The sequence below is a fragment of the Pteropus alecto genome, unplaced genomic scaffold (assembly GCF_000325575.1).
Source record: "Pteropus alecto unplaced genomic scaffold, ASM32557v1 scaffold725, whole genome shotgun sequence".
In the NCBI taxonomy this organism is placed as follows: Eukaryota; Metazoa; Chordata; class Mammalia; order Chiroptera; family Pteropodidae; genus Pteropus; species Pteropus alecto.
The window spans coordinates 85,990-102,112 of NW_006436637.1; the positions used below are offsets into that span (position 1 = coordinate 85,990).

At 44.7% G+C, this 16,123-nt stretch overlaps 2 protein-coding genes and 1 pseudogene across 2 annotated transcripts in view; 1 reads left to right on the forward strand and 2 right to left on the reverse strand.

Annotated features, from left to right (window-relative positions):
• The window catches only part of MAP3K2 (mitogen-activated protein kinase kinase kinase 2), a 73,152-nt gene extending 72,010 nt beyond the window's left edge, over window positions 1–1,142 (reverse strand). The window contains exon 1 of the mRNA XM_015590590.2: window positions 1,124–1,142. The gene's annotated coding sequence lies outside the window, so the exon portion shown is untranslated. The remainder of the gene's footprint in view (window positions 1–1,123) is intronic.
• LOC107195792 overlaps window positions 1–2,344 on the forward strand; it is a 3,061-nt gene extending 717 nt beyond the window's left edge. The window contains exons 2-3 of the mRNA XM_025047909.1: window positions 375–824; window positions 1,602–2,344. Of these exons, the coding sequence (XP_024903677.1) occupies window positions 375–824; window positions 1,602–1,639 (488 nt within the window). The 3' untranslated portion in view covers window positions 1,640–2,344. The remainder of the gene's footprint in view (window positions 1–374; window positions 825–1,601) is intronic.
• Window positions 2,345–14,675: 12,331 nt separating this feature from the next.
• LOC112481096 lies at window positions 14,676–14,794 on the reverse strand (annotated as a pseudogene).
• Between the last annotated feature and the right edge of the window lie 1,329 nt (window positions 14,795–16,123).

Consider the following 16,123-nt stretch of genomic DNA (forward strand, 5'->3'; position numbering starts at 1 on the left):
GCCCCCGGGGGCCGAAGGGGCGCGCAAAGAGTTGGGTACAGGCCGGGATGCCAGGCCCGTCCCTCCTTCACATGGAGCCCAGGCCGGGTGGTGGGCGCGCGGGCCGTCTCGGGAGGCTGGAGCAGCTCGCCGCCCGTCGGTGCTTCTCTCTGCCGCGGCCCCGAGGCCCGCGGGAAGCTGGGCAGGAAAGTAGGAAGCCGCGGGCCAGGCGCCGCCAGAGGCCAGAGAAGAGGTGGGAGTGGCGATCCTTCGGCTGAGGATGCCGGGCCTCCGAGTCGTCGTCCTCGTCGCCGCCGCCGGCACCGCGCGAGTCGCGCGACCCCCGAATGCCGCACCCAGCGACCACACCACCCTCACCAGGCACTGCCGCTGAGGCAGTCCGGCCGCCACTACACAGGGACCCGTGACGTCGGGCGTAGCGCGGCGTACGTCACGGCCGGTTCGCTCGTACCCGTTCAGCCCTCCAGACGAAGCAACCCGCCGCGGGCGCGCGCTCTGCCCGGAACCTCGAGCGGAGGCCAACAGTAGCGTACTTGCGCCTGCGCAGTGCCCAGCTAAGCCCTCCCTCCCCTTTCCCCAGCCCGCGGGGCGGGGCCGGGATTCCCGGGTTGGCTTCGCCCCCAGCTCCCAGCAGCCTTTCCTGCTGCAGAGCGCGGCGTGCACGTTTGCGCACGTCGGTCTCACAGCGTCCGCGGGATTTGCCTGTGCCCGGGATTTGTCTGTGCCCGGGCTTTGGAGCAAATCCCGAGAGCGTCTGCGCGTAGGCTGCGGGTCTGGAGGGGAGCCGTGGAGCAACGAGAGCCTGCGACCTACTCTAGTCCAGGGCAAGTCGTTCGCAGGCGAAAGCCATCTGCCCCTTACTTTGGGCATCTCGTTTCAGAATTTTATCTCAAAGTATTTTAAAAGTTATTGTCCGCTTGTCACCTAACCGTAAACCACCCCGCAGGAGAGCGGCTTTCTAAGTTGTACAGGGGTTCTCTGCTTAGTTTTCATCACCACTCTGCATGATAACAGATGAGACCTCGGCCCAGACAGAGAAGCGGTATCCACCGACGGAGCTACTGGCCAGGCCTAAAACCCCAATATTGCCCTGGCGTTGTAAGCCCTCTGTGATGCGACTAACCTGCTGCATTCCATATTTTCACCGCATGCTTCTCTGATCCAAAAAGCACCGTTTCCTCCTCCAGATCTGCTTTCCTAAAATACCCTTTACAGCTTGCAGTAGCCTTCTTTCCCTCCTTAAGTGTCTACTTGGTTTCTCAATACATTGTGGATCCCACCCCCTTCCTGCCTATTCCAGACAACATTTCCCCTCCAGCAGCTGAAATGAGAGCGATGGGAGTGGCACTCACTGTGCCGGGTGGTAAGCAGCTACAACAACTCGGCCAGAGCGGGTCCAAAGAGCTGGAGCTGGCGTCTATAAGGCAGGGACTGAGGGAGAGGGTATTATGTAATGTCAAAATAGCTGAGATTTTTTTTTAATTAATTAATTTATTTATTTATTTATTTATTAATTAATTATAGGCAAGGCAACCCTTGGCTGACCTCACAGATTGCAAGGACCTTGTCAGCTTGCAATCCCTTATTTTTTATACCTACAGCACCTGGTCTTCCTCCGTGGTCTCCCGTCAAGTACTAACCAAGCCCAACCCTGCTTAGCTGCCGAGGTCAGACTGGATCGTCCATCCTGTAATTTTTATTACAGACCCATTAGCAGAAGTGTGAAAGACGCAGAAACAGATATTCATTGACAAGTGTCATAATGAAAGCCTAAATGACTATCTGAGCTGATGAATAGTGGTTCGGCTGCTCTACAGAGAATTAGGCAGCCAACACATAGAAGGGCAGATTGAAGGATCTCAGAAACAGAGCTAAATAAATCACTTTGCCAAGGATGTGGAGCACGGCGCAAGGAATGCAGTTAGCATTAATATGATGGCTAGATGGAGGGCCAGGGGAGGGAGGGAGCAATTGGGATTGTTTTATGAACTATATAAATGTCTAACCAATGTACTGTATACTTGAAACTAAATAAATTTTTAAAAATCACTTTGAGGGTAGGATTTATGTCAGACTTCTAACTCCATTATCCACAGTTCCTGGCCTGACTCACATAGCAGGAATTCAATAATTACTTGTTTACTAAGTAATCTAAAGATGGATTTTTCCTCATGCCTCTTCTCACTCCTTCCCTCACCTACCACACCTGGGGACTTCATTTACTACTGGTTCCTTAGAAACACCCTACATGTATATTACTATTCTCTTTTTTTTCTCTTCATTCCCTTTTCACATTGGTGACTTTCCTCTTGTTTAGACGTTAAGACTCCAGCATCATTGGTTAGTTTCTTATGCATGATTACAAGTTAATGATCTTGGGATTTTTTTTTTTTTCTTGATGGAACTTTCATTCAACAAATATTTTTTGCCTTCCTGCTCTGTGCCTGGGATTGCAGTGATAAAGTAGTAGTCCCCATTATGTCCCAGGAACTCAGAATCTTGTGAAGAGAGCAGACTGGTAAATGAATTATTATAATACCTAGTGACTTGTCCTGTAGGGATGTGTATGAAGTACCACAGCAGCAGAGAGGAAGATGTCACAGGTATGTCTGGGAAAAGGGAAGACTTCAGAGAGGCATGCTGTGTTAGTTTTCTGTTGCTGCATAACAAACTACCACAGACTTAGTGGCTTAAAAAAACACTTATTTGTTAGCTTGCCATTCTATAGATCAGAAGTTTGCATGGCATCATGACCGGGTTCTCTATTCGGTATCACAAAGCTGAAATCAAGATGTCAGCTGGGCTAAGTTCTCGGGTGGAGGCCCTGGGACGATCTGCTTCCAGCCTTATTCTTGTTGCCTAATTCCGAGAACAAGGCTGAAATCAAGATGTCAGCTGGGCTAAGTTCTCAGGTGGAGGCCCTGGGACGGATCTGCTTCCAGCCTTATTCTTGTTGCCTAATTCCATCCCTTGTGGTTGTAGGGTTGAGGTCTCCATTGTCCCCAGGGCTTGCTGTCGACCTCTACAGCCCACCATCCTCAAACCAGCAACAGAATTTCTTGCACATCAGATCCCCCTCACATATTGAATCTCTGACTTTCTCTTTTGCTACCAGCATAGAAAACTCTGCTTTTAAAGAGTTTTCGTGATTTCAGACCCAGATAATCTGGTCTTAAAAGTCAACTGTGTTGTACAATGTAATTACAGGAGTACAAGTCATTATATTTACACAGGCTGTGTCCCCTAGTGGGCAAGGATATCCAGGGACATAGGAGAATCCTGCCTACCACATGTGGTGAGCTGAAACTTGAATCAGAGGTAATTATTTGCTGGAATAATAAGGATGGAGGAGTGGGCATTCCAGGCAGAGGAATTAAGTGTGCACAAGCTTGGAAGTGCGAGAGAACATTCCCTGTCCTGGGAATAGCAAGACTTGCTGGCCTCAGTGTTAGGAGAGATACAGACAGGGAGTAAAGCCAGAGAAGCAACCAGATTAGGAAGGAAGGGTATTGGAGCAGGCTAAAGAGCTTGGTTAAGAGATGAAGGCCTAAACCACCGTAGTGGCCATGAAACTGAAATAAGGAGTGTCGTTTGGGATGCATTCAGCTCCAAGGAACAAGATACTTGGCCCCAAACAAGTTAAACAGTGATGTTTATTTTCTCACATACATAGGTCCAGAGTTGATTAGGGTTGTGAATTATCATATCTGCAGGCAGAAGATGGCTGCCTCAGCTCCAAACACTATGGCATCCCACACAGAAAAGAGGGGAAGGATTCATTCATTCTCATTCATATTCTGTGTGTGTGTGTGTTTCACTCACTCTCAAACTTAATTTTAGAATAATTCTAGATTTACAGAAAAATTGAGACAGTAGTACAGAGTTCCCATATACCTCACAGCTATTATTAACATATTAGTATGGTACATTTGTCACAGGGAACCAATACTGATACACTATCATTAACTAAAGTCCATCATTTATTCAGATTCCCTTAGTTTTCACCTAACGTCCATTTTCTGTTTCAAAATCTCATCCATGATACCATATTACATTGAGTCATCATTTCTCCTTAGGCTTCTCTGGCTATAACATCCCTTGTTTTGGATGACCTTGACAGTTCTGAGGAGTACAGTCAAGTATGTGGTAGAATATGCTTCAGTTGTGGTTTGTGTGCTGTTTTTCACATGATTAGACTAGGGTTATGGGTTTAGGGGATGCAGATAATAGAGGTTAAGTACCATTCAGCAGTACAGTCCATCGACATGATTTAGGACTGTAGAGATTGACCCTGATTGCCTGTTTGAGATATCATTTCTCAGGTTTCTCCACTTCTTCCCCGCTTCCCATACTGTTCTCTTTACAAAAAAGTCCCTTTGTTCACACCCAAAGAGTGGAGAATTATGCGCCACTTCCTAGAATGAAAAGTGTCCACATAAATTAGGCAATCATTGATTTAAATTAATATGGAATCACAGATATTTATTTTATACTTTGGGTTATAATCGAATACTACATTATTTATACTTTTGCTCAAATTGTTCCAGGTTTGGCCATAGGTACATTTTTCTATTGGTACCTGAAACTCTTTGGCATACCCTATCATAGTGGGGTGTTTTGTTTTGTTTTGTTGAGCACTTCCTGACATTCTTGCACTACTAGATGTGCTAGACTCATCTCGAATATTTCCTGCCCCAGTCCTAGAATCAGCCATTTCTCCAAAGAGCCCTTTTATTGGAGAATGACATTAGAAACCAAGATCTGAGGTTAGATATGCTCCGGATTCTCTTTTTAAAAGAACAATCTGATGTCATCCCCCCAGCAGACTGCCCCTTTTGTTTTTGCAGCAAAGTCTGTTAATGGTGCCCCCAAGTTCATGTTTTCTATAGTAATCAAATTTTAGCTGAGCACATAGCTCCGCACCCCCCACCCCGCCACATATAGTTCATTTCCCAGCATCCCTTACAACTAAATATGGCCATGTGACTAAGTCCTGGCAAAAGAGAAATCTATGGAAGTATCCATTCAGGAATCTTCCTGAGAGACCCTTCCTCAAGCAACTACTCTTTTACCCCTCTGTCTTCGTCCCTTTCTCTATCCTGAAATACCTACAGGCTATTTTGGAGAGTGAGGACAATGGGCTACACACAGGAATAGTGGAGCTGGAAGCGGAAACCCCTTCCCAGTCTGGACCACAGGGCTCCATACTTCACATGGGAGAGAAGTAAATGTCTGTCACCAGTAGCTGAACCTACTCCTAAAAGCATCTCATTGGCTGGAGCTGGTGCATGTGCCTGTACCTGCAAAGGAGTCAGCATTCCCATAATGGGTAGAGCCTACATGAGATTCGTCCCTGGGCACATTGCCAGACCATGTCTGGACATAAACAAGTTAGGTAACAAGGGATCTAAGGGATGGATGGTTGCATAGTGGCCAATGGTGTCTACCCTGAGAAGCACATGGAGAGTCAGGAAGTAGAGAACCAGAGCAAGACACTTAGGCAGACAGTGTGCCATATAAATGATCTTTGGCAAGTCTATTATTATCATCATCATCATCATCATTATCTTCATCCCCAGGGCAGTTGGGTGGAAACTTATTTTGCTGTTTCAAAAACCAAAACATACTAAGGTAAATCTTCTGATAAAAAGTCCACAGTGTTTCCATAACCAAAGAAAAGTCATTTCTGGGATTTCTGCTGTTTAGAATTGTCTGAGAAGTGTTCTGAGTGTGGAAAGAGGCCACTGACAAGATTTCTTGAATTATCTTGAATTTTCTATGATCTTGATCATCTCTAATTCTCTTATCAGTAGCTAATATATTTATGTTTGTTACATATTTTACATTATATTAAACATCTTAATAATAGAAAATGTGGGAAACACAAGGAAAAAACCTCCCACCCCTTCTCTTTTTCCACCCAGTCTTTTCTGTGTGCATAAATCTCTGTTGTGCTGGTGTTTTTATTTCGGATACATTTTCAGGGAATTTTTAGGTAGTTGTGATCATGCTATACACACAATTCTGTGTCCTACCTTTTTCACTTACACAGCATTAAGTAGTTTTACTTTATTTTCCCTTTCACTTACAAATTTTAATATTTGGTATGTATACTTAAAATTTTAACTTCGTTCTAATTTTTTAATGAAAGATGTTCATAAAACAGATATAACGACAGCTTCTTGGCTGCTGGGGAATGCAATAGAGACAGATTTCTTTTTGCCCTTTGTGTTTGAGGGAAAATGAGAATGACCACGTGAGATAGCAATGCTAACTTAAATCTGAGAAGTGAAACTCATGCAGGGCACGACTGTCCCTTTTCCCTTCCCTTAGCGTTTGTCCCAGCTTCAGCTAATTTTGCTCACTTTCATTATACAATGCAAAAGGAATATTATGGGTCACCACTGGGGAAGAACTTCCTATTTTGGAAAGGGATTGAAATGTGCTTAAATCATATGAGTTATCTAAGTTAGTGCATTCTAAGGCTTTTTGTAAAAGATATGCTTTTAAAACATCAAATTGTTAACAATAATAACCTGTTTTTTTAGAAATTGGCTGTTTGCTTGAGGCCTCATGGTTGTTTTCACCACTGCAACATTCCCTTGATGGTCTGCTCCTCACCTCTGACTTCTGTATCTTGACAGCAAAAGGAGGATTATCTGTTTCTTCTTTTTCTCCTGTTTATATTATCTTCTTAATCTCTTCCTGTTCCTCTTTTTCCTTCTCTCTCTGCTCTTCTCCACTCTCTTTAATTTACCATGTTTTATGATTTTTCACAAACATCCTGAGAAGTAGGTCAGCAGAATTATTACTCTCATTTGCATATGAGTAAAGTGGCAGAGAAAGGTTGGGTGTCTGTCAAAAGGCCCCTGAGACACCTAGTGGAGCAACCCTGAAAGGAGTCCATCTGTCTGGCCCTCTGTAGTGCCTGAAGTCTCAGGGTCCCTCCTCTATTGCTTAAGGCCCCAGGGATCCACTCCCTGTCTTGCCCCTTCAGCTGCCCCTCCTAGGACCTGGGGCTCTCCACTCCAGGTTCACCCTTGCCTTTCTTGACATCACTGGCTTCCTTCACTCCTAGCCCTCCCAGGCCCCTCTAGAACTGGTTTGCAGGACCCAAAACCCTCTCAGTACACCATCAAGGGGCTGATACCAGCAGGGAGGAGTGAAGAGTTAAATCATTTTCATCCTTATGGCTCATCCTATCACTCAACCTGGTGTGATGTAGTGCCTTCCACAGCTGGTTCTTACAAGTTAAGTCTCAAGGGTTGGTGTCTTTTTTTCATCATAGGCCAGCCTGGCTGAAGCTGAGTGGGACATGCTTCAGTCTCTTGTGAAGGAGCAATGCTACTGACCCCTCAGCCCCTCCATACTGCTCAGGCCAGTCTCAGAGAATGGGACTCCCCATGCCTTCAAACAGGTGGCTCTAGCCAGGCTGGACCAAGAATACTAGAGTTGGCAGAGATTGGTACGTGCTCTTCTCAGCCTAGCTCGCCTCAACATCCTTGTATGGAAGACAGAAAAAGGCATGCTGCCCCAGGATTATTGTGGACACCAGCAGGGTAAGCCATGTGAAACCATTGGAAGCAGATAACACTTGTCCCCATCTGCTGCCCACAGGAAACTCAGCACTGCCCCTGCCCCAGCAGAGCTAGCAGGCCCTTCACAATGGAGGGCACACAGACATAACCGGAGGCACAGTTATTTTCAGGGAGACTAACTCTGAGATTGTGGCCCCACATTATGAGTCACCATCTCTAATTCCTGGAGTTCCCTTCGATGATCAGGCTCTCATGAGCCAGCCAACCCATCAGCCTTGAACACAGCACAGGATCTGTGCCAGGAGAAATCCGTGCAGTTTTCTGTTGCTATGGGAAACATAATCTACCCTCTGGAGCCCCTAAAACCAACACTCCCCTGCCACACCTGCCCCTACTCTCTTTGACCCTCCATCACCATCCTTGAGAAATAGCCTCTCAGGTCCTCTGCCCTGGAAGTAATTCACACCAAAGCAAGAAGAGCTGAAAGATACCACTTTCCTAGAAGGTATATGAATTTGTGAAATTTGTAGAGATGTTTCTGAGCAGAGAAACTGCACTGTTCAGTTGGCCTGGCCTGAGTCTCCCCACCCAGTGAACCTAGCACTTATTATAGGTTCTCTATAGTTGTCAGCCGGATTTTGTGAGCCCTCACAAGTCCTGTCTCATGGCCCTGCCTTTCCCCTAACATGCTGCCTTAACACCCTGTAGCTTGATGGGGCCTAGAAGCCAGGACACATCTCAGTAATGAGGAGTACATCTAGTACCCCAATCTTGATTTCTGAATGCGATTCTCCACTAAAAGGGACCAGGGCTGCTGCAGAAGTACAAGAGCCCAGAATATCTTACACTACAGAGTTTGAAGTACTCTCCAAATCATGGGAGCATGTTAAAAGGACACAGGAGTCAGCTTAAGGAGACTGCTTCTAGCCAAATGACACACAGTACATATTAAAACAATGATAGTGATGGATATCTCAAAATAATCCATGAGGCATACTGATATAAGTGAGGAAGAGGAGAGAGCTCTCCCTAATGGAAACAGTAGCAATTAAACGTAAAAAGAATGGTGGAGTTAGGAAATTCACAATGGATAGTCAAACCAGTGGGTAAAAGCTTGATGCAGGGAGCAGAATACTTACTTTTAAAGTCTCTCCTCTCAAATTACTAATTACAAAGGGAAAATGGAAACTTTACAGTGAAGAAACCTGGCAAACACCACCTTAACGAAATGAAACAAAAACCCTACTGCCCTGCTGCTTAGGCTTCCTAAAGTCACGTGCTGAACTACCCTCAGAGTGACCTATGCCCCTGTATACATGCTGTGCTTAGCACCTTGTGCTCAGTGTCAGTCTACTTATAAAAGCTACAACTGGAATATGGCTGAATTCATCCCATGTATACATTATTGCAGTAATTACCCACCAAAGAAGTACTTTCAACTCAAACTATACCCATCTCCTATAAGTGGCCACCTGGCATAGAGGTCACATCTGGCTTTGAATTTCTGCCAAGCTATGGGAGCTCAGACAAGCTGCTTCTTCAAACTTCAGTCTTTTCATCTATAAGATAGAGAAAACATGTATTTAATGAACCAGCAATTCCACTTGTAGGTATTTCCTCAAGAGAAATGAAAACATATGTCCACACAAAAACATACATGTTTATAACAGCCCCAAACTAGAAACAACCCAAATATTGATCAACTGGTTAGCAAAGAAAAGAACAAACCAGTGATAACGGGAATGAATTTGAAAAGCAGTATGCTAAGTGAAAGAAGCCAGATAAAAGATTACATATTATATGATTCCATTTATATGAAATTCTAAAAAAGGTAAGGCTATAGTGGTCAGTGCTTGCCAGGGGCCAAGAGCAGAGGATTGTCTGCAGAGCAGCAGGTGGGAACTTCTTGGGGGAAGGGAATGTTCTGTCATGAACATTGTGGTGGTGGTTGTAAGACTGTACTTTTGTCAAAACTCATCAAATTGTACACCTAAAATTAGTGAATTTTATTGTATATAAATTAAATCTAATGAAGCAGATAAAAAAATAATACATTACAGTGTTATTTCGAGGATTAATGGGATGATATAAATGCAGCTTCAAGTTCAGTGCCTGACCACGAGAGGAGTACTAAAATAACAGTTGTTATAATGCACACAGTCTTTGACTTGGTCAGGGCTCATGCAAGCAAGAGGTCCCCCCATGGGAGCTACCTCAAGATGTTCTGCAGCTAAACTGAGTAACTGGGTAATGTGAGGTATAGTAAGAAAAGTGCAGGTCTGAGGAGTGGTGCCATGGAGACTCAGCAGCCAGAGTAGCAGAAGTTCCTCCTGCCCTTGGGAAGTGAATATGCACTCCCATCCATAGGGGCCTCCTCCTGATTCTGTCTCTGGAAGGCCTGCCCTGGCACTACCACCCTTCCCCAGACAGCAGAGTAAAAGTCCATCGTGTCTGCCACATCCACACTTCCTTCCGCACCTCCCACTTTGCCCTGCAGCCTCATTCCAAACATTGTCCAGGCAGAGCTCCACGTGAAGCCCTAGGAGTTTATGCTCCTCAGTTTGCATTCATTCTGGTCTAGAAGCTCTTAGCCAAGAAGGAGTAAACCTGCTGCCCCAGAAGCTAGATGGAAAGCTGAGGGCTGAGGGGAGAAGCAGGAAAGAGACAGCAGTGCAAGAAGTAGGCCTCACTGTCACAGCAAGAGACTGTATTGTATTTATATATGTTATGCCTTATTGCTTGGCAACCAGGTCTCACCCTGTCTTCAGTTGGGGAGGAGGGGGTCTCCTTGTTGGATTGAATTGGGTGACTCATTGCTGCACACTCCAGCCCCTGGAACTAGGCTAACAGGCACAGTGGTTTCAGGCTGGGTGCAGGAAGCTGGGCTTTCCTTGCTGTGTAATCATAGTATGGATCAGCACTAGCTTCCCAGTCAGACCGCCACTGGGTTCCCTGGTCTGCCAGCTATGTAGCCTTGGGCAACTCAACCTCCCTGACCTGGCCTCCTTGTCTGTAAAAGGAGAATATGAGATCACATTAAGAGTGACTCCTTACTGGGGCTTACAACAGACCTTAAACGCATAAGTCATTCACACACATGCTTCCCCACATGACAATGAAACTGTAGTCCAGGGCAGAGTTAACTTTCTTAAAGTCACCTAATTTATAAGTAGAAGAGGCAGGATTCAAACTCAGGTCTGTGTGGTACAGAATCCCGTATGACTTTTCACCTTATACCCCACCTCATGTGCTCAAATGCCTTGCCCACCTGAAAGGTTCAGAGGCTTCAGCTCAGCCTGGTGCGATTCTCCAGGGCCTGTTCCGCAGAAGACAGAGGGTTGGATAATTCTCTCTGATGTCAGGGCTGTGTCTTCCAGTTAGAAAAGATTGATGATTCCTGCACGGAAGTTTGGGGACAGCCTGCCTGCTCATGCTGTCATCTGTTCAGTGGAGACTCTAGCTTCCCTTTTCTATACCTGAGTCACCTCACAGGGTGTCTTCCAAACGCTGATTTGGGCTACCAGTTTCCTTATGACTGCAGGATTCTTTGTTTGAATCAGTTTAAAGGATACAAATCTGGCCATGTCACTCCCCTTGTCAGAGCTCTTCAGTGGCCCCCAGTCCCCTAAAGGTGAAGTTAAAACTGTTGTGTGGCAGGGCGACAAGACCTCCATCATGGGGCCTCTGCATCCCCAGCCCTTCTTTGTCATTCTCATCACCCGCTGCTCTCTAGGCCCCAAATCTTCATCCAACCCCACCTGGAGAGCTCCTTGGGTCCTCTCAGGCCAACAGGTCCACTGAAGAATGCCTTTTCCTCTCCATCTACTCATTCTGCCTGGCTGTGCTGGGTGCTACCCAGTGCTGTGACTCAAGGAGGCAGGTCTTAATCTTCCCCCATTTTACAGGGGAAGAAACTGTGGGTCAGGAAGATGGCTTTCCTAGGGTCACACTCCCACCCTGCCAGACCAACAGCTCTCATGCTTTCCTCAGTACCCTCACCCCCAACCTATACGCCTGCTACTGCAAGGTCCTCTGTAGATGCTTGTATATCTGCCTCCAAAGGAGACTGAAAGCACATGAGGCCAAGGCCCTCCACCTTCATCTAGCATGCCTGTTTCTGCCTGGTACCATGTAGAGTATTTGCTAAGTGGATGAATGGACAGGTAAAAGATAAAACGTTTACTTTATGTAGGCTTTTAACATTAGGAATTTGGAACTACTGAATAAGGGCAGAATATCTCTGGTTCAAGACCCTTAGCCTAATTTCATCCACCTCTTGAAACTTTTAAAATATCTACTGTTTATTATTCAGAACTATTTCTTCCCAATAGCTATAAAAATGTAGCATTGCTTCAAAGGTCATCAATGGATGTGTCCTGAAAAGCCACAACATTTTGAGCACTCACTCCCCTTCTTAGGGCCTCAGTTTCCCTGTTTACACAATAAGAGGTTGGCCCAGAGGGATATTTTTCAAACTGCAGGTCCTGATCCATTTATTAGTATGTTGTGAAGTCAAACTAGTGGGGAAAAACCTCCACTGAATAGAAAATAGAATGTGTCATATATAAGAGTGAAAATTGTGTTGTGAAATTTTAAATCGAATGTGTGTATGGTAGATCATGTTGTAAAATATATTTTATACTGTGGGTGACAATCAGGAGAGTTTGAAAGCCCCTCTCCCTCTGAGCCCCAAGGATGTCATCATTTGGATCTGGAGTGCAGCTGGATCCCTGCACAAAGACTTGTGGTTGAGCCCCACCACAACAATCCATCTACATCTCTATTGTTCTTCACTTTGAGAAAAGGGAACAATAAATATAGACATTGTTAAAGAAAAAATAGAAAAGTAGACCTTATCAGTATTTTTAAAACTAATAAATAGTATGTTTTTTTTTTATTTTTTTGTTTTTAAATCATACTGTACTGACATGAGGGAGAAAATAAAAGTCCTCTCCCTCCCAACTCCAGGCCCCAGGTGCACACTCCAGAGGCAAGTTCTGTGTGGCACCCAATGGACCACGGTTGCTGCTGCTCTGAACCCATCCTTTAATTTGCATGAAGAACATGCTTCCCACAGGTAGTCTCAGCCAAGGATAAGTGGCCCAGCTGCCCTCCCTATTGTGGTTTGCTCGGGGTTCTCTTTCAGTCCCAGAATCTGTCTTGCCCCTCCTCTCAACCTTGCACAGTTTGCCCCTCTCCTTTCCAAGCTGCCCCAAGGCCAGGCAAGTTCTGCATTTTCATTTAACCAAGTTAAATCTGACTCATGCCTAGATCTTACTTTCTAAAAACCATTCTCCAATAACACAAACCAAAGCTCCTAGAGGGACGGTTGATTCCAGGGCTGGGGCAGGGAAAGTACCAGTGAGCCTGGAACATCTTATGCCAGAGAGGAAGTGCTCAAAGAATGTTAGGGGCATGTGAAAGGGCACATGTGAAAGGAGCTCTCAATAGCGAAATCTGGTATAATTTGAGCAAAAATAAATAATGGTGGATTTTAACTCATAGAATGAAATAAATATCTAAGAGTCCATACAGATATAAATGGAATTTAATAGAATAAATAAATGGGGAAGGAGATAGTTCTCTTTTACAGTAGAAGCCCTAAGTTAATAAATATAGAAAGAACAATGGAAATAGAAAAATCACCATTTGGTAAAAACCACAGTAATAATTGTTACAAGCAAGAATCATCGACAGATACTAAAATTAGTGGGGAAAATTATATGAGAAATGGTATTGACATAGTCATAAAGCATCTCCTCACAGGATGTTTATTAATTTAAAAGTAAAAAAGTAACTTTACAGTGGAGAAACCTCAGAGAGACACTGCTTTAACCAAATGATAAAAATGACCATGACCAGTATTAGACAGACACATCAACAACATCTGATATGGTGTCTTGAGACGGGCACATCACTTCTGTGGGATTCTTGCCAAAAATTCATAGCCTCAATCTAACAATGAGAAAACATCAAAACAACCCAAAGTGAGATTTGTCCTACAAAATAACTGGCAGTGTCTCAGTGACAAGGAAAGACTAAGGAGCCATCTCAGATTGAAGGAGTTAAAGGTGACATAACAACTAAATGCCATATATGATTCTGAAAGGGATCCTGGACCAGAAACAGGTCGTTAGTGAGACATTTGGCAAAATTCAAATAAGATCAGTAGTTGAGTTAATAGTATTATACCATTGTTAATTCCCTGACTTTGATCCTTACACTGTGTGTTGATGTAAGAATATCCAAACCTGTAGAGAATTTTCAGAAAAATTTGAGCCAAAAAGAGGGTACAGCTAGAAGCAAGATCTCAACAGACTGAGATAAATGCTTCTGAGAATAACAGTTTGCATTTCTTTTATGCATTTCAGATTAAGGAAGGAAAGTAAGGAAGATTACATGAAGGAGAAAGCAAGGCAGGAATCGGATTACCTCTTGCACACTTTAGAAGCAGGAGTCTGAAAGGGTGGTCAGGTATTAGGAGGAGGCTGAATGGGGGTATTTCAAAAGTGTGTTGACCTAGATGCACAGAAACAATGGACAGGGCTTGCTTAAGGCATAAATAAGCCTTTTACTAAAGTTTTAGGTCTGAGACATGACTACCTGCCATGACTTGCCCAGTTAGGAATTTATGATCAGATCACCCTATGAGGTTACTTTCCATAGAATCCCTTTTTTATCCACATGTGGTTATGAATGTTAACGTTAGGGGAATTTGAGTTGAGTGTTAGACTGGCAACTTTTTTTCTAAGTCTAAATTTTCAAAATAAGACTGGGTGCTGGTAGACAGTGTGAGAAGGGGAGTCTACCAAAGGGCAAAGAACTTTCAACTCATGTTTTGACATAATCAATTGTCAGGGCTGCCCAGAATGTTAAGAATTCAGAGGCTTCATCCACTTCCAGGGGGAAGTGCTGAGGCTGGTTGGAAATGTCTATGGGGAGTGGGAGGGGAGGGTGGATGGAAGGAAGGCAGAGTGTGCATGAACTTGGTGGTGGCTACAAGACTGTTATATTTGCTTCTGACACCTTTTTGTGAGCTTGAAATTTTTTTTTTTTTTAGGTGAGGCAACCCTTGGTTGACCTCACAGATTGCAAGGACCTTGTCAGCTTACAATCCCTTATTTTTTATTTTATTTACGCCTACAGCACCTGGTCTTCCTAGGTGGTCTCCCATCCAAGTACTAACCAGGCCTGACCCTGCTTAGCTTCCAAGATCAGATGGAATCAGGCTGGTTCAGGGTGGCATGGCCATAGACAAAATGTTTTTAAATAAAAGTTTTAATGTAATATATATGCCACAAAATTCAAACGGCACCAAAGTATAGTGAAAAGGAAGTCCTAACTACCTCCCTGCCCCCCACCACACCACCACTACCACCAATCTCAGTTACTGAGATTCAATGCACATCAAGTATAACCAAACACATACGTGTATTTTTGCTCATGGAAGCTGGGGACTCTGTCTTATGGGAAAGGAAGTCAAGGGGTATCATGGACACTGAGAGGCAGGAAGGAAGCCTCTGCCAACAGGTAAAGGAGGCCCTTTACTGCTGCTGTGCTTTGTATTGGAAGAGAAGACAGGATACCATCAAACACATTTTTCATACTGCAGGTTGCAACCTATTAGGAGGCCATAAAATAAAGTGTTTCGTGATCATTATTATTATTATTTTTTTTAAAAGAAACGTAATAGATGATGGCAAGAGTACATTGTGTGCTTTCTTGCAATGTAAAGTGTATTTCTTACTGAGGGTTGAGGTTTGTTTTTATTTTGTTTTTTAAGTTTGAAAAACACTGAGTTAGGGCACGACTAGCATGAAGCCAGGACACGGATGCCAAGAGAGTTTGCCCCATGCTGCAGGTGATGGGGCACATCACTGTCCCTAGGAGCCACCAGGCAATAAATGTGCAGGCCTGACTTCCCTTGAACTTTGTCAAAGGATGAGTTGGTTAATGGGTAACCAGGAACACCACCACTCAGCTGGGAGCATGTGGCTCCACGGGTACCCTGCCATACCACACGGTTTAGGGATCCCAGAGATGGTGTGGGGCAAACCTGGGTCCCCAGGCTGCAGCGGGATGCTGCCGCCACAGAGACCAGCAAGTTCATCCCCCCAAGTGAGCAGTCCCAGGGACACCGGTTTCCAGCTGACAAACCTTGAGGAGCTTAGCAGGGTTGGCATGCGGCTCCCCAGGATAAGAGCCCCCTCAGGCTGCAGTCCCCCACTCCCAGGATGTGCTCACCACATTTACCGTCTCCTGAACAGCTGGGGCCTGAGCATCCTCTGGAATGCTGGCAGGAAAGCTTCCGTGAATGTACAGATAGGAAACATTTTAGGCTTTGGGGGCCATGCAGTCTCTGCCGTTGTCCTGGGAAGCAGACATTGAAACAGATAACAAATGAGTGTTGCCGTTCCAATAAAACTTTCCGTGGATACTGGAATTTGAATTTTATATAATTTTCATTTGTTACAAAACACTCGCATCTTGGTATTTTTCAACAATTAAAACATGGAAAAACCCTCCTTAGCTCTGAACAAAAACTTTAAAACTGCCAGATCTGGCCTGCAGGCCATAGCTTTTGC